General features: G+C 42.6%; 1 protein-coding gene across 3 annotated transcripts in view; it reads right to left on the reverse strand.

Moving 5' to 3' along the window:
- Positions 1-18,535, reverse strand: part of POLR1A (RNA polymerase I subunit A) — a 76,182-nt gene that overhangs the window by 55,477 nt on the left and 2,170 nt on the right. For all 3 annotated transcript variants that reach the window (XM_042932907.1, XM_042932906.1, XM_042932908.1), the window contains 10 exons: positions 17,282-17,486; positions 16,014-16,163; positions 13,174-13,281; positions 12,053-12,138; positions 11,829-11,932; positions 5,980-6,066; positions 4,322-4,427; positions 3,876-4,038; positions 1,064-1,234; positions 803-925 (listed from right to left, as the gene is read on the reverse strand). In XM_042932907.1, coding sequence (XP_042788841.1) covers positions 803-925; positions 1,064-1,234; positions 3,876-4,038; positions 4,322-4,427; positions 5,980-6,066; positions 11,829-11,932; positions 12,053-12,138; positions 13,174-13,281; positions 16,014-16,163; positions 17,282-17,486 — 1,303 coding nt within the window. The remainder of the gene's footprint in view (positions 1-802; positions 926-1,063; positions 1,235-3,875; positions 4,039-4,321; positions 4,428-5,979; positions 6,067-11,828; positions 11,933-12,052; positions 12,139-13,173; positions 13,282-16,013; positions 16,164-17,281; positions 17,487-18,535) is intronic.

The raw sequence follows: 18,535 nt of genomic DNA on the forward strand, positions 1-18,535 counted from the left end.
TCTTAGGTGTGCCTTTGCCCAGGAAGCCGAGTGTACCCCAGAGAGACGAGGCAGCGGGCATACAGGGGACCATCAGAACACTTGAGCTCTGCTCATTACCAGCGCTCCCCAGAGAGCAGCAGAGGGGGCAGTGTGTGGAAATGAGACTCTCCACAACGGGAAATAAACCACCTTCATATTACTGACCTCAAGGCCCATTAAGGAGGAAGCCAATTAAAGTGCTACTGCTAATGCGCACCACAGCCCGAATGGGTGGGGAAGTGAGAAAAGGAGGCTGGCTCCCTGAGGAAACACTAATGGGTGGATGGGGCACACTGCTCACCCCCAAGGACCTGGGAGGATGGATGACACACACACAGAGCCCTCTCTGGAGGTTTTCTCCCTTCCTGAGCCTGGCAACTAAGTGTACACATTCCTGACTCCTAATGCCTGGCAAGTGCCTGGGACGGAAACCCCCCTTTCCCTTTTCCGCGTCTCTGTCCTGCATTCAATCTGAGTAGGAAGGTTTAGAGACTAGGCTTTGAGAGGCACGAGGAAGATACACAGGCGGGGATGTGGCAGTTAGCTCCCTGCTTGCCCAGGAAGGGTCTTCCTTGTAGGTACAAGGTGTTTGGAGACCTGGTAAAGAGTGAAAGCAATACCATCACACAGCCTCACGTCCCTGCCAAATGGCTTGTTCAGGAAGAAGCAAAAGCTGTCCCCACCCAAGCCACAACCAGCGTGCTGCACACCTTCCCCCCCAGCCCTCAGCACTCCCACGTACCACACCCAACAGTAGCCAGAGAGGCCCCACCACACACACCATAGGAATTCCAATTTCGTTGGTGTTAATGTACATGTCTGGGCAGATGACAGAGCGGGCCGCATAGTCCACTCGCTTTCCCATCATGTGCTTTCGGAATAAGCCATCCTTCTTCTCCAGGATCTTTACGCAGGAAAAAAGTCCACAGAAAGCATGTTTAAAGAAAAAAAAAAAGTATACTTATTATTTTCTTGTTTCAAAACAAATACAGTTATTATTTAACCCCTTCGGTTAGCAATGGGGATCCAACTTCCTGCTCACCTGTCTAATGCCAGGGTACTTTTCCATCATTAATTTATCCATTTCACTATCAAACACGATATTGACGTGGCTCTGAAGACGAATCCAAATGTTGTAAAGTTTGTCTGTGAGGGACTGGCCAGGAAGCGTACTCAAAAAGGATCGGTCCAGAGCAATCGAAGAGTCTTTTTCCTGGCAAGACACAATCAAGAAAAGAGGCATGATGGAAAAACCTCACAAAGGCCAGGCTTTGTTTTGTTTTTCTTTCTTCCTCTAGCTCTGACAAATGATGAGCTCTGGAGTTTGCCTTTATGTCTTTTGTCTTATGCCTATGTCTTTTTTGCCGCTGATGGATCAGTGGCAAAGTCCTGATAAATCTATCTTGTCAGTTTGTATCAACATAACATCAGCCCCATCGTATACATCGATACTATCGTTTTTCTGATAGTAAAATGAACTCAAGTTTACATGCGAGCTTTCTCTCTCTCTTTTTTTTTTAAACTAACACATATTTATTATCTCACAGTTTCTGTAAGTCAGGAATCTGGGCACAGCCCAACTAGCTTCTCTGCTTCAGAGGCTCCCCTAGGCTGCAATAAAGGAGTCAGCCAGAGCCATGGTCTCATCTGAAGGTTCATCTGGGGAAGGATCCATCTCTAAGCTGACATGGCTGTTGGCAGGATGCAGTTCCCAGAGGGTGGCTGGACTGGGGGCCTCAGTTCCTAGTTGGCTATTGGCCAGAGACCACTTACAATTATGTGCCTTGTAGGCTTCTCCAACACAATAGGTTGTTTCACTGAACTGTGAAACCCAAGAAAGTAATGGAGGGGTCTGCTAGCAGCAGCTGCTGTAATCCCTTACTATCTAATTCTTCAGACCACCGTACAAATTCTTGCCCCTTCAATACTCTTCATGAAACTCTGTTATCCTGACAGATAACTGATTCTCACATGGAATTTCACCTTTGTTTATGGTTTTGGAAAAACTTGATTTGAAGCACTTATGAAAATATAAGTGGAAGAATTTCTTAAAAGTAAAAATGTTTGCTATATTATTTTCTATTTTATCAATTAAAATGTGGGTCCCCAACTGAGCTAAGTCAAGTGACTGGCTGATCTCCAAGTATCACTGGAATATGTGAACCAATCCTTTTTAATATTTCTGTCCCTGGGTCTGCCTCCTTCTCTTCTCTCCCTACCTGCCCAGGAGACAGGCCCTTAAGCTGCCTGACAGCACCACCTACTGACACTGTCTGGCCACCTACTAGCCCCAACTGGCTGGGTATGACACTGGAGACAGATGTCCCCCAGTGTGAGTGAGATGGTGAGAAGAAATCTGTTAGTGTATTGGGAGAGGTATGAGGGGAGGGGCGAAGCTCTAGTAAATAAGACTGCCAAGAAAACCATTACTGAAGTGGGTTTGTCCTCCACCCTGAGAAATAAAGGCATCTTCTTTAGATATAGGGAGGACAGATGTATTTTCTGCTCTGAGGAAGCCTCACAGGGAGAGATGGTCACCTGTATGATGACAGGGGCCATGTCAGCCTAACTTACTGCTTATGATATTACCTGATTCAGGGCTATGTGATGACTCATGCAAGGAGACCCTGTCTCACTAGCATATACTCAATGCCAGGTGTAGCCCCTGGCCCCCATCAGGCATTCATAATTCGGGAGAGGGCTGCCATAGAAAAGGAATGCAGGGAGCAAATAGGGAAAGAAATAAGAACATGTCCTGTTAATCACACAGAAAGGAGGCACTGCGACTTCAGGTAGCAAGGACCTTAAGAATCAGAAAGGATGTTTATTTCTGTAGACAGTTGGCCTTTTTGTTCCTATTTTCTTTTTTTTGACAAAGCGCTGCTCTAATTTCAAGGGACACTGAAGTAGAAGTTCTTAGCCCTGGTCTTGGCTATCTTAATGGCCTTCCCCCTAAGCTGGACTAGGGCCTGCAGATGGCATGTTCCTCTTAGACTGAAGGTTTTTGAAAGCACACCTATGCTGACGGGTCAGAAAACTTAAAACCAAAGACAGTCCAGAGGAGAGTATGGATAACCCACAGCACAAGTGTCCAGGCAGACAGTGGCGCCACCTGGTGATGGGCCTGGCTCACAGCGAACTGTTGCCGGCAGCTGGAAGCAGCCTGAGACAGCCTTCCTGCTTCCGTCCAGACAGCATCTCGGAACGGGGAAGGATCTCCATGATCTCAGCAAGCTTTCTGAGTGCCTGATTCATCTTTATACCCATGGAAGACCTGGCATACTGAAGTAGGCTCAGAAAGTCGGCTGAAATGGGAAAACTGAATCCAGCTCTACTGTTTACGGAGAACAAAGCTGAAGCCTCAAACCTGACAGTCCTATTCTGGGAAATTCCTAGAATCAACAACACTGCCCTCCTGAACCCAATGCTAGAGGTCTTCATGAGCCAAAAACAGAGCTGGATGACTCAGGCTCTGGCACCATAACCCAAAAGAAACATTCTTAGAGCCGACAGACTCTTCTTTCTTGAGCTGCCAATCACTGCTAGTGAGGCTAGGTGGCCCAGAACAGCCTCTATATAAACTCTTACCACAAACCATACACATTTTATAGTGGAAATGGGCCCAGGAAATTAAAGCAACTCAACAAAGGTTATTGGGGCAGAACCTAGATCTTTCCATGCTCATATCATGCTTTCCCCCTGACATTACCTAGGTACCCCAAATGAGAGCTCACACACAGCTGTACAGAATTCCCAACCAGCATCTCCCCGCACCCCCAGCGTTCTGCATCTGCACCGTGGGCATTAGAACTAAACATATATGCTTATGACGTCAGTTCCAAAGCAGCCCTGACCTCATCCTTGGCAGGTGCTGCCACCTCACATGGCAGCTCCTGTTCTTGGGCCATCAACGCCAGAAGTTTTCGGATCAGGACCATGTCCTTCATGACAGCCTGCAAGTTCACCGTCTGGCCATTAGTAAACATCTGGTCCCCTAGCCGATTGACAGGGCGATACCTGTAGGGGGACACATGGAACTGTTTAGTGTGAGGGAAGGGTCACGTTCTTCAGACTCTTGCCTGTCCCTGCTATGAGCAACTCACAACCCACCACACTCAGAAACCAACCAGCATTTCTATTACATTCAAGACAATACTCCCAACTACCCGCAACTTGGGTGTGGAACTGCTGATTTACTTCTCAGTGCCCTGGCCCTTCAAGCCTCTCCCAGAGGTCATTATTCAATGAATCGCTCAAGAAACCTTTTCCAGGTGAAATAAAGTCAATTAAAGGGCATTACCTTGAGGGGGGCACCACCAGGAAATCCAAAAAGAACATACTGGGATTGAATCTGGACTCCATGCCAACGTCTTCCAGTCCCAAAAAAAGGTAATTCAGAAAGAATCCTGTATTTGAAATAAACCAAAATGATCATTTAAATCTATGTGTAAGGGCAGGGATGGGTGACCACAAAATTCTACTGGGTGAAAAAAAACCGAGAATATGAGACAACATGTGGAGCTAAATCACATTTTTCTTTCTAAAAACAAGCAAAAAATAGTGCCTGCATGTTGAGAACGTGCACGCAGGTGAGATGGTAGCTTGAGGACAGGCACTGCGGGGACCCCAGTGCTCAGCCCGGGGACTGAGACGGACAAGGATGGTAAACATCTTTACCTTGTTTCTCACTACCTTCCTGGACTATCAGACTTAACCCCCCTCCCCGCCCCCACACACACACACACGGTTTTGGCTTTTATAAAAACTATATCTAAAAAACGGGGGGGAAACAAATTAAAAAAGTTAGCCTTCTCAAAAACAAAGCAAAACAAAACAATACAAAACAAATCAAAACACCATTCGTATGCTACCAAGAGGGGATCATTTTTGTGGATCAAAGCTATATTTTAAGTTTCCAGTAAACTTAAAAAAAAACTTAAAAAAAAAAAAAAAAAAAGGCTACATCAGAGTGCCTGGGTGGCCCTGTTGGTTACGTGACTTTGGCTCAGACCTTGATCTCAAAGCTTGTGTTGGGGTCCATGCTAGGCATGAAGCTTACTTTAAAAAAACAACAACAACAACAAAAAACTGTGGGGCACCCGAGTGGCTCAGTTGTTGGAGCATCTGACTTTGGCTCAGGTCATGATCTCACGGTTTGTGGGTTCAAGCCCCACATCGGGCTCTGTGCTGACAGCTCAGAGCCTAGAACCTGCTTTGGATTCTGTCTCCCTCTCTCTCTGCCCCTTCCCTGCTCATGCTCTGTCTCTCTCTCCCTCAAAAATAAATATTAAAAAAAGATAAAAAAAAAAAAAAAGCAAAATTCAGAGTGAATAAAAGTGTCAGGGCCTACCTCAGAAATGATCATAGTAACTAAAGGAGTGCTCTTTTTTCCCTGACATCACTTATCCTTTCAGCAACATTTTCGTTTTTAAGTGTTTACCATTACACAGCAGTTTGCATTCAGTGTTCCAAAACAAGAGCACTCTCAGAGGGTGGTGACACAACGGCTTGAATATACTACCTAGCTTTTGTTGTACACGCAAAAGGAAGGGAAGACTTTCCTTTTTGTAGGAAATTAAAATGTTGAAAAATCCTAAGAAAAGACATGTTAGGATTCACTTTTTGAATCACAGGAAGAATTCCCTCAGAATTCTTTTTTTGAAAAGTTATTTACAGGCTTTTAAAATAAAGTGAATTATGCTGTACCTCCCAGAAATCTGTCAAACTGTATTAAGCAAGGCCTACCCACAGCTGTTATTTAATGACCAGGTTCAGGTATGGTAATTGTCAAGTTCATGATTCTTGCTTAGTCTCTAATGCATCAACGACAATGTACCCTGAAGCCAGCTCCAAACCTATAAATTCAGGAGAGATTACAGTGACCACAACATGGAAAAAATAAAGGCTGGATAAATGAGCCCAAAGACTTATTTCTATTTCTTTAGGTTGGTACAGCACCTTCATTCTTCCAAAGGGCAATAAGATGTTCTCGGGCGCTGGTCGGTGTCAGGTACCCTCGTTTTCCCATCTGAGCATCCTCAATTCCTGGAGCCAGGAGGGGAAATCAAAGCACAATAAATCAATAACAGGCACTCCTTCTATAATGGGATTTATCAATGCTTTTTCCCCACCCTGCCAAGCCTGCAATTTGACCACAGAAATCAATCAAGCTGAGCTTACTCTCAGCTCTGGATATTTTCCCCCTTAACCTAATTTCTAAAGTAATAGAAAAAATGTAATATTGCATAAAAACAATAAAGGAAAAGAAAAATAAACCACATACCACTCCATCACATTATCACTACTATATATTTTTTCCAGTCCTTTGGTTTACATAGTGTCTAAGGTAACTATAATCTTAAGTGTGAACTTACTCTCTACCCTGCTTTGCTCAGTTACTGCCATCTTGTGAGCATTTCTGCATGTTGTCACATATTGTTTTTAATGACTGCATGATATTCCACTGAAAGGATGCTTCCGAATGACCCAACCATACTCTTACAGTTAGACATCTGAGTTGATCCCAGTTTTGTACTATTGTAAGTTATACTATGCTAAAGAACTTTATGCACATGGCTTTACCAGAAAGATTCACAGAAGTAAAATTAGAGATAAGTTAGTATCATCATTTTTATGGGTAAAAGTATATTCAATTCCTTCCTACGAATATGTAGGTACATGGAGTAGATTGATTTGGGTTTCTCAGATTACACAAGAGTAGCCTGGGATACTGTCTATCAGCTAGACTCAGAGTAAGTCAGAAAATCAAACATGAGGCAGCCATTCAGGAACTAGGGCTCTAGGCACTTAGATAATTAACAGAGAAAAGCAACGTGACCCTTTAGTTTCAAAACTATCAACCTCTTCTGGGATACAATGACCGAAATTAGGCATTATTCAATTTTCCCTCTTTATGTACTTATCAGCACAGACACTGTGTCTTGTCTGTGTTCCTAGCATCTGACACAATTATCTAGCATACAGCAGATACTAAATAGTCACTGGCTCAAATATACATATTCGAAACATCCTACAATAATCTATACTTATAAACCCCACTCTTTTGCCTTTTCTACACTTTTAAGATCCAGCTTCATTCCACCTCCAATTCCCCAATTAAGTTTATGATCTGCAGAGGATATGTCATCGCAAGTTTTTAGAGCAATATGAAACTTGGATAACAATTAGTAGACGCAGCATAATTTAACTAGTCTCTCTTAATAGGCATTTAAGCCATTTCCTATTTTAAACTATTTAATACTGTGGGTATGTCTAATTCTTAAAAGAAAGTCGTGAAAGTGGAACTGCTAGGTCGAGGAGTCCACACATTTAAAATTTTCATTCCTATAACAGCAAAACATTTCAATCAATTAATGCAACTGAAGGGAAGTGTGGGTGTGCAATGAAGAGAGCTTTTGACCTTCAGGGGTAACCACAGCATTAGAAAGCTATGTATATTCAGTGGGAAAACACAGATTCTATTAAGCTAAACAATTTGTGGGCATTTCTGAAAATGACTATCTGAACTTCCTCTCCTACTAAACAGGTTTGAAGGGCTGAGGAAGATCAGTTGAACTTGGCAGTACTCCCCAGCTCCTGTCCCAGTAGCTACCAGTACATGACACACTCCACTGCAGTTTCATTGCTGGGAAGGCTGACTAGAACTAGGGTTGCTCGTTCAGAGGATCTTAGAGTCAGAAGAAATCTGTGGGATCTTATCTCCTCACATGGGCTGGACCATCCTAACATGACACTTGTACAAAATGATTTCTGCCTGGATGGGGTTTCAGAACATCCCTACCATGGGTTTCCCTCAGCTGTAAGGGCTGCTATGTGACAAAGGGGTTGGAAGGTCAAGTAACTCGGGGAAGACTGGATCATGGTGGAATGTCTTGGCTGTAAGGATTCTCATTTTAAAATGCTAATGTGCATCGTGGGGCTTGAGGAGCATTCAGGAGCATAAGCAGAATTTTACAAGCTTATGGTGCTCCTCATGGGATCACTACTACATAGCAACCATAGAGGCACAGGTCTCACAGGATGGTTCCCTTTGGCCAGGAACCCTTGTTCGGAATGCTCACCTGCTTCCGTATCACCTGCTCCCTGGAAGTTACTGACCTGTGTCACCTGCAGCCTTCTCTGAGAGCAGAGGGTACGTGGTCTCCACCTTGGCACTGTGCTCAGCCATAGGCATGGTCTTTGGCATGAGGCTGTGTGCCCAACAAGTAAATGTTTGCTACGTACTGAAATCCCAATCCTGGAACCACTGAAAACTACAGTCAACTTGTTTCTAATGCATAGAATTTTAGGAGGCACCACCATATTCTCATAGCCGCAGTGAAAGATTACTTCAGAAGAATGCATTTGGTAACGGCAGTGGAAGGCTCCTTAACTGCTAGACATTTGCTCCCAAGAAACAGTTATCTTCTGGAATGCCGACTATTTTCATTTTTAATCTATGAACATTTTCTAACGCGTCCTAAGGGCTAGAACAGCAATTCCCAAACTTAAAAATGGTTTCAAGGGCTGTTTATAGAAAAGATAGGAAAATCCACCTTTGTGGTTAACTGTTAACCATTAAACAAAATTAAACAGGCTTTCTAAATGCAGTGTGGTACCTTGGATTTGATCCTGGAACATAAAAAGGACGTTACTGGAAAAACTGGAGACATGCAAATTAAGTCTGTAGTTCAGTTAATAGTAGTGTACCAATGTTAATTTCTTGGTTTGGACAAGTATACCCTGGTGATCTGAGATGTTACATTAGGGCACACTGAATAAAGAGTACACAGGAGGGGCACCTAGGTGGCTCAGTCGGCTGGGCAGACGACTTCGGCTCAGATCATGATCTCACAGCTCGTGAGTTCGAGCCCTATATTGGGCTCTGTGCTGATAGGTCAGAGCCTGGATCCTGCTTCAGATTCTGTGTTTCCGTCTCTCTGCCCCTCCCCCGCTCACACTCTGTCTCTCTCTCAAAAATAAATAAACATTAAAAAAAATTTTTTTTTTAAAAAAGAGTACACAGGAACTCTCTATACTATCTTTGCAACTCTTCCTTAAGCCTAAAATTAGCCTAAAATAAAAGGACACAGATAAAAACCTGTGTCCTCTCAAGTCTCATGTGTTAAAATCCTAATTGCTCCCATATGATGGTATTGGAGATGGAGCTTTTGGGAGGTGATTAGGTCATGAAACCAGAATTCTCATGATTGGGATTGGTGCCATTTTTTTTTTTTTTTAGAGAGAGAGAGGGCGTAAGTGAGGGCAGAGAGACAGTGAGAATCCCACAAGGGAGGTGGGGAGAGACAGAGAGAGAGAGAGAGAGAGAGAGAGAGAGAAGTGGGGCTCACCTGGGGCTTGTCCTCACCCAAAGCAGGGCCCGAGCTCACCCCATGTGGGACTTGAACTCATGACCTGAGTTGAAGTCAGATGCTTAACGACAGCCACCCAGGCGCCTGGGATTGGTGACCTTATGAAAAGACCCCAGAAAGCTCCCTTGGCCCTTTCTGCCATGTAAGGCTACAGAGAGAAGGCAGCTGTCAATGAGGAAACAGGCCCTCACCAGTCACCAAATTTGCCAGCACCAAAATCTTGGACTTCCTAGCCTCAAAACCCGTGAAAAATAAACGTTTATTGTTTATACGCCACCCAGTCTATGATATTTTTGTTATGGCAGCCAAATGGACAAGATAGTTATTTACTCCAAGCCTTGCCAGAGAGTCCTCAATGTAAAAGATTATGCATCTCTAAGAACAGAACTTATTCCCCTGCCTATTCCATGTTCTTGAGCTCTGGAATAAGGTTTAGTAACAATATACTATGGACTTTCGCTCATGAAATCTCAACTGTGGGCAAGAAGTTTTGTTACTGCCATGTATAGAGTTGAAAACAAAGCTCCAGGAAGTGACCTTCTCTAAGCCACTCAGCATAAATAGCAGAGTATCAGTCACAGGTTATGCTTTTTCCATCCAGGCACACTGATTGCATCACAAAAATGGCAGTTAACATCTATAAAGCACAAACTATAGGACTACAGGGGCAAGCACTGGTCTTGGTTCTTAAAATGGAAGATCTTATCTAATCTTCACCACCTCAAAAGATAAAACAAAAAACACATTTAAACAATCCTGTGGCTACAAAAAACCCCAGAAGACATACAGATACCACAGATACATAAAAGATGCTTAACATCACTCATCAGGGAAATGCAAATTGAAAGCACAAATGAGGTATCACCTCACATCTGTCAGAATGGCTAAAACAAAAAGACAAGAAATAACAAGTATTGGCAAGGATGTAGAGAAAAAAGAACCCTTGTACGCTGGTGGTGGAAATGTAAATTGTTATAATCACTGTGGTAAAGAGCATGGAGATTCCTTTAAAAATTAAAAATAAAAATATCAGGCTCTTCGGTGGTTCAGTTGGTTGACTTTTGATTTCGGCTCAGGTCACGACTGCACGGTTGTGAGATTGAGCCCCGTGTCAGGCTCTGTGCTGAGCGTGGAGCTTGCTTAAGACTCTCTCCCTCCCTCTTCCTCTGTCCCTCCCTTGCTTGCAAGCAGGCAGACTTGTGTGCACTCTCTCCCTCTCTCAAAAAATAAAAAATAAAAACAAAAATACCATGTGACTCAGTAATTCCACTATCAGGTATTTAACCAAAAAAAAGAAAAGAAAATTTGAAAAGATGTATTCACCCCCATGTTTACTACATCATTTACAATAGCCAAGATACAACAGTAACCGAAGTATCCATCTATACATGAATGGATAAGGAAGATGGGATGAAGACATATACAATGGAATATCATGCAGCCATAAAAAGGACGAGATCGAACCATTTGCAACAACATGAACAGACCGAGAGGGTATTAGGCTAAGTGAAATAAGTCAGATTGAGGAAGGTAAATACCATATGTTTCTACTTATAGGTGGCATCTAGACAAAAATGAACAGGAAGTACCAGAACTGTAAATATGGAGAACTGATGGTTGCCAAAAGGGAGGGGCGGGTTGAGCAAAATAGGTGAAGAGGATACAGGTTTCTAATTACGGAATGAGTTTAGTCACAGTAATAAAAGGGACAGCACACATAGGGAATACAGCCAATGATACTGTAACAGCGTTGTATAGGGACAGACGGTAGCTATACTTGCCATGAACATGGCATAATGTATAAATTTATCAAAGCACTAGTTAACATTTGAAAGTAATGCAACATTGCGTCAACTATGCTCAAGTAAGATTTTTCTATATAAACAACGTTAACAGTAGAAGTACTAGTCTCTCAAATGTTTTCCCAAGTACCCCAATGGCAGATCAGAGCTGAATAGGAGACACTCTACTCCAAGAATCTGAGTACACAGCCAGAAGCAGCCTGTAGGAGGCATTAATGTTCTGTGAATGCTCAGTTTTCCTGTAAAACTCACCTACATTTTTTACACTTTACTTCAAAATAAATCCACACTTCTTTGACAATAAAATGATTCTAAATATCTGCCAAGTGGATTCCTTCTTCCTCAAAAATCTTCCAGAAAAATGACTGCCCAAGGCAAGACAACCTCATTCAGCCCATGGGGCACTGGCTCATAATGTAGGTCAGCCTGTCAGTTCTGCATGAGAGGCGAGGGATGAGCACTAACCAGGGTCCCCTCCAACCATTAAGAGGCCTGGACAGCACCTCTGCTGGCCCGCCACAAACACGCAGGTGAGAAACACGTGGTAACGAGCAGGTATTCCCAAAGTTTGAGACACACCTGATGGCCACATGTGAAACGTGTCCAAGGACCTCCCAGGGCCCAGCCTGCTTACCCAGGGGCTCTGTGTCCTTCTGGTCAGCTTTCCTGTGCACCATGGCTGGATATGTGATGGTCAGTTTGCTGTTGTGCTCCTTTCGGACAACTGACCGTCCAGTCCTATGTATGAGAACGGTTGTGATTGAGGAGAGAAAAACCTCAACAAGACACTGAGTAACAGCTGTGAGTGACTGGCCAGAGGCTTCTGGGGAAAGGGAGAGACAAGAGCCCAGTACTCACTTGCAGTGGGGACATCGCTTAGCACTCATGTGTGCCTTCCAGAAGGAAGCAATGAGTTTGCTCCTGCTCTCACAAACATTTTTCACCTGTTGAGAAAGGGCAAAAAACGTTGCAGTACGATTTCATTTTACTACATTCATTCATTCATTCATTCATTTACTAGATTCATTTTACTATTTCATTTCACTACAGCACATACTCATTTTATGATTCTTACCTTTTTTTAAAAAAGGAGTAAGCTACCCTCTTAAACATTTTCCACAGAACCCTAATATAGCCAAACTCTACCAATTACTGAGTGACTTCTTTAAGGCTTAAATGTCCTCATCCATACGTGGGATTAAGACTGACTACCTTACCAAGCTGTTACTAAGAGATCATGAAGAGGGGGGGAGGAGCCGTGGAATACAGTAAGTCCTCAATAAATGACAGTTAATTTAAAACAAACCTCTCTGCATGCAGCTAGTATACCACCCCTGCTGCCTCCCTCAGATGGACATCAGGGCCCTAAGAAAGGCACATCCACAGTTAAGCTACATAAAGGGGACTGAGCCTGGCTGCAAATGAAACTTTTTCCTGGGAGCTTCTGTAACTTCGCTAGGATTCTGCCCCAGACCAATTATTCAGAATCTCAGGTGTGAAATTTGGGCATAAGGTGAGCTAGATTCTAAGATTAGTACTTCAAAGATTAGTACAGGTTGATTACCTATGCCATTCGTTCAACTGTTGAACAAATTAATACTTACCCAGGTCCTGTAGGGGCAGGGGGTGGGTGAGGAGGTAGCAACAGTTTAGTGTTTGAGAGAGAGAAAGAAGAACACAGACACCACTCTCAAAATGAGACAGTATTTCACAACCTTGCTGGACATTGTACCTAAATCACCTAATTTCATCTAATCCTCTCATTACTCCTGCAGGCAGGCATTAAACAAGAGTACACAGAGGCTCAGGGACAGCAATGTAACTTACAATGTCACAGGCCTCTAAGAGGCAGAGCTGGGATTCAAATCCAGGTCTGCTCTGAGAAGCAAAAAGTATATACAAATTACAGCGCAGAGGGAACTATGATAATTATACCAAAGACCAAGTGTTATAGGAAAAGAGAGAGATAGGTAACTCACATGTGCACCATGGGATCCCAACAGATTGTTCTGTACAATATGGGTTGTATATTGTTCTAACTCTTCTTGAATTTCGAAGGCAGTAGGATCAGCGTTTTCTTCTAGAAACTGAAAAACAAAGCAGAAAACCATACTATTGAAATAAGCAAGCGTCTGACTGCAGCATCATGGGGCCAGCCTCTCCCAGGGTGGGAGAGTTTAGCTGAAGAGAAGGGAAGGAAATTTCACACCGTGTTGTATTTACAAAACAGTAAGGCAACACTGCTGTTAAAATAAGTAAATAATAAAAAAATCAAAGAATATCCGGCTCTGAGAATGTAGGCTAGGTTATTCAGACAAACCGAAAACTGAAAAGAACCAAGATAGGACACGATACTCCAAAAAAATTTAAAGCTCTGAAAACCTGAGAGGACAGTGAGGAACCTGCCAGACTGAAGCAAAGCCAGGAATCTAACAGGTCGCACAGCACAGGGCCATGTTTGCTCTGGTGCAGGGCTGCGGCACTGCCCAGCTCCAGGGTGGCCCTCAGTGCAGTTGTGTCCCCCTGTGGAAGACAATGACACACTTCTGTGATGCTCCCTGGAGCTGTACAACACGGCAGTCCTAACCTTGGGAACATTTTCCAACTCACTCATTTTGAACTTCTTATTCTGAAGGCCTCAAAGGATGAAGAGGACAGAAATCAAAGCCTGGAGTTAGTTCAAGGACAGAATTCCACCACACAAACACAGGAAGCTGGGAACCCAAAGGGTTACACCCTTAGGAACCAGACTGGGCCTGATATAATACTGCAGCCTGGATTCCAAATGTCTGGGCAGCCTAGGGAGCCTTCAGCTTTGAGGCCTATGATGGTCCCAGGCCACTGTGCACATGGCAGAAGCAATAGGCATCCTCTCTGGAGAAAGGCAGTCCTAGCCTAGGCTTCAAATTATTCCCACCAATAATTTTCTAATTACTAAAAAAAAAAGAAAAGAAAAAAAAGACGAAGAAAAAGAAAAACCTTTCAAAAACAAGCACACAAGGACAGAGGAAAGAGATGAGGTTTCTGGGGACTTGGACAGTAACTTGACAATGAAGGTGACTATATGGGTGATGGTACTTTGTAACTATTTGTTAGACTGTGTGATTAATGCATTTCTGTGTGTATAGTTTACTAAAGAAAAAATTTTAAGATAGTAATCATCATGAATAATTTTATGCCAACAGATCTGAAATTTTCGATGAAATGGACAAATATCTAGAAAAAATAGCACTCTGAGTAAAGTTTTAGGAAAATCCTCTCTCTAGGACATATGTGACTTTGGATTAACTTTTTTGGCTTTGTTCCCTGGAAGTCATGTGTGCTTACGTGTACACATGTATGCGTTATGTACTGAATCAAATCAAACTTCCAATTCCAGTCCAATACCACAGGATTAATTCTGGGCTTTTTCTCTTTCATGTATCTGTAACTCCCTTCTCTAATAGTATGAAGTCTGGCCTACCTTATCCTTAAAATATGTACTTACTGGATCAATCTCCCTCCCTGTATGTAAACCCTCCCAACAAGGCTGCCACCCCTCCCATGTATGGCTCTCACTCGACTTGGGGTTGCACCCCGCACCCCACTCTAAGCCCCCCTCCTTGTGGAACCCTCCTCATCCTATGTAGGTGCTCACATCCCTCACTGGGCCATCCAGGATGGGTACCTTCTGACTTGACTTGCACACTTGCATACTATGCTGAGCTTTTATCCTTAAATAGACATCTTCCTCACCCTATGTGACCTCTGATATTCCATGTCGGGCGGCCCACACATGCAGGTATGTTCTCCCCTTGAATGCCTGTCTCATCAAGCTTGGGCTCTGACATAAGGCCACAGCTCTGTGTAGAAGCTCTGCCCACCTAACGTCTTTAAGACTGAATTATTCAGGAAAGGGAAGTGGAAAGGAAAGGTAAAAGGTTTCCCTTGTGACAAGAAACAAGACAAGGATGGCTGCTATCCCTTCAACACAGCAGTGTGGCTCCTAGCCACCAAAATAAAGAAAAAGAAATAGAACATGTAAGGACTAGAAAGAAACAAAACTGCCAAGATTCCCACATGATAGGCTTATGTTGAAAACCAACAAGAATTTATAGGTAAATCATTAAGAATGATACACTTCTGCCAGGTGGTTTCATAAAAAAAAAAAAAAAATCAGTAATATTTTGATCTAGAGACAGAAAATGAATTTTACATAAGATACTTATAATAGCATCAGAAAATCTGAAGGATGTTTTTCTAATGAAGAGAAAAATGTCTCTGTGATAGATTTGGTGGTCCCCCTGTTATCCAAGTAATCAAACTCAGCATTACCAATAATAAAACAACCTGACAGTATGTGCCTCCTGAAATGACACGAAGCATCCCCATATGGTATAGGTTGTATTCTCACCAAAATGTGAATCTAGTAAGGAAAAAGTCAGACAAATCCAGAGAGTAAGAAATCCTACAAGACAATGGGTCTGAAGTCTTCAAAAAAAGTCAATACCATGAAAAACAATTTTCCACATTAAAACATCCTACATTAAAACAGACCAAAGAAACATAATAATCCAAAGCAATGCATAAGCCTCCACTGGCTCCAAGGTCCAGAAATGAAACTCACTGATGGCTAAAGTGGTATTAAGATGTTGTTTTCATGAACATTTCATCAATTTCTCTCACGGCTTCATGTTTTCACGCTGAGCTGTTGGTATCTAGTGAGAAGACGTAAAGATCAAACGTTCTGGTGACTTATGATGACGAATCTCAGGGACAACACACAAACAGCTATGCTCTGAACTGCTTCGGCTTGCCTGACTGCCACCACCCCACCTACCCTGTTCAGAATTCTCTCAAGCTCGTAGACTGCTTGTAGGGCCCCGACTTCCAGAACTCGCAGCTGGCAGACTAAGAGGTGAATCACAGCCCGGGGGCAGGTCAGCATGTGACAGTTTAAACAGGAGCCCCGGAGCAGCAGGTAGAGTTTCTGAAGAGAGGGAATAAGAAGAAGCAGGATAATTAGAGACACAGTTCGTCAAGGTAATATTCAACGTACTTAAAGTTTTTGTTAGGTAGCCAGTTTACTCCTTTGAGAATTCCACTTCACCTAATGTACCTGGAAAGGCCTCTGTGGCCCTATGAACTACATAAATATTCCCCTCTATTTCTTGTTTCATGGTTTCATTTTAATTCCTTAAAAGTTGAAATTTAGTTTGGGTCTGAGTTAGAGAGCTACCTTCATATTATTTAACTAAGTACCAAATTCTAATTTCAGTATTTAAATATTTAACTTAAAATATTTAATATTTGCAGGATGCCTTGCTGGCTCAGTATGTGGAGCATGCGACTCTCAATCTTGGGGATGAGAGTTCAAGCCCCATGTTGGGTGTAGAGATTACTTAAAAATAAAATCTTTAAAAAAATAAATAAAATATTTAATAGTTTAGTTAATAGAAGTTTAGTTAAATATTTGGCATTTAACTAAATACTGCATTTAACTAAGACGATTCTCTTTCCTCAATACAACTAACAGACCAAAAAAAAAAACCACGTATACTGTCATCTGTAGAGTTTGAAACAAATCCTGGAGGCTAGGCTAACTGACATAAAAAAGCTGAAAATACACAAATAGGACTCTAGACAAGAGCTTCATTCTTAACTCACTGTCTGGTCTTCTGGGCTTTGCTCATCTTGCAACCAAGCAAGAGCTTACAAATCCATCAGAAGAGCTCAGGGAGGCCTGGAGAACTCCAAAGTTTTCCTACTGCCAGGGAGATTCTGCCTGGATTTCTGAAGGGCATGAAGCCCCTGAAACAAAGTGTAGGGGATGAATTCAAATGCTTTCTCCTCCTATGTGAACAGAGCCAGGCTATGGCTCTTTTCAACTGGAATCAAACTGAAATTCATTTAGTTAGGGCTACAAGCCAAGTTGAATTTACTGGATTTGGCACCTTAAGGTTTTAAATCTCATGGTAAAAAGCACTTTAACTCTGTGTCTGGAGCTGACCTCTTTAGGCACCTCTTGTGAGGCCAGGAGTGCCACTCACAAATCCCACCAGCAGCTCTGAGACCCACGTGTACAGGGCAGCCCAGGGCAGAACGTACATCAAAGAGGAGAGGGTTATACACTGTAAGCGGAAGCTCAATGTGGCCCAGGTGGCCAGGGCAGCTGTTGAAGTCCTGCACACAGGTGGAGCACACCTCTTTGGAATCCGCAGGGCCCAAAGCTAAATCGTACAGGCCGTTCACTGATGGGTTTCCCAGGCTGTCCAGGTAACGAGGGTTCGTAATGGACTTAACGCTTAATTTCCTAAGGAAATAAAAAAGACCAAGGGAAAATGAAGGTTACCCAACTTCTCAAATGTTTTTTTTTTTTTTTGGCACTTCACAGCTAAATGATGATTCCACATTTATTTCCTCAGACATGCTGACAGCTTCAGAGGGCAGAATCTGTGTATGCCTTGCTCACCACTGTAGCTCAGCACTTAGCACAGAGCCTGCACGCTGCATGTGCTCAATAACTACGTGCTGAATAGGTAAGAGTGGTAAAATATGTAAAAAACAGATTTAGTGCAAATCTTGCACTGAGTACAATGGGGAGTATTTACAGAAAGTAGTTAAGTGCCTACCACATGCTAAATGCTTTACAAGGAGCATTTAGTCTGACTTCACCCCTGTGAGATGAGCATCGCTATATGCATTTTTCAGAGGAGGAAACTGCAGCTCAGAACAGTTAGGTGATTTAATCCAGGTGACACAGCCAGGATGGGGGGGGGGGGGGGCACGGAGGAAAGAGGCAGGATATTGACCACAACTAACTCCAAAGCCCACATAGTTCAGTAAAGAGAAGATAACCCCATAATTCCCATATGCAGAAGGAGTAAATTGAAATTAAACACAAATATGCAGACCCTTGAGAAGTATAACCTAAGTTATACTAAAAGTTCACTTAACTCAGCCTAAAAGTTATACTAAGTTCACTAAAAGTTTCATCACCGTATTTTGTGTTTGGTTTAAAGGGGGCTCCCACAGAACTCTTAACTACTTTTACCAAAGTACATTCATGCCAAGTTTGCTTTACAAATTTTTTTTGACTTTGGAAATAAAGACAGTTATCCAAATCTCACAACCTAAAAAAACAAAAAACACTGTTATTATTTAGCATTAAATGAGTATTTTTTAGGTCAATAAAATTCTTTGGAAACATAATTCTTAAGGGCTATAAAATCTTTCATTATGTAGCAATTAATAATTCATTTAACCAAGCTCTATCGTAAGTAGGCTTACAAAACCTATCTGCATAAAGATTTACACAGGATACTTCAAACTTCTAATCATGCCCTAGGAATATAATTATTT

The sequence above is a fragment of the Panthera leo genome, chromosome A3 (genome assembly GCF_018350215.1).
Source record: "Panthera leo isolate Ple1 chromosome A3, P.leo_Ple1_pat1.1, whole genome shotgun sequence".
In the NCBI taxonomy this organism is placed as follows: Eukaryota; Metazoa; Chordata; class Mammalia; order Carnivora; family Felidae; genus Panthera; species Panthera leo.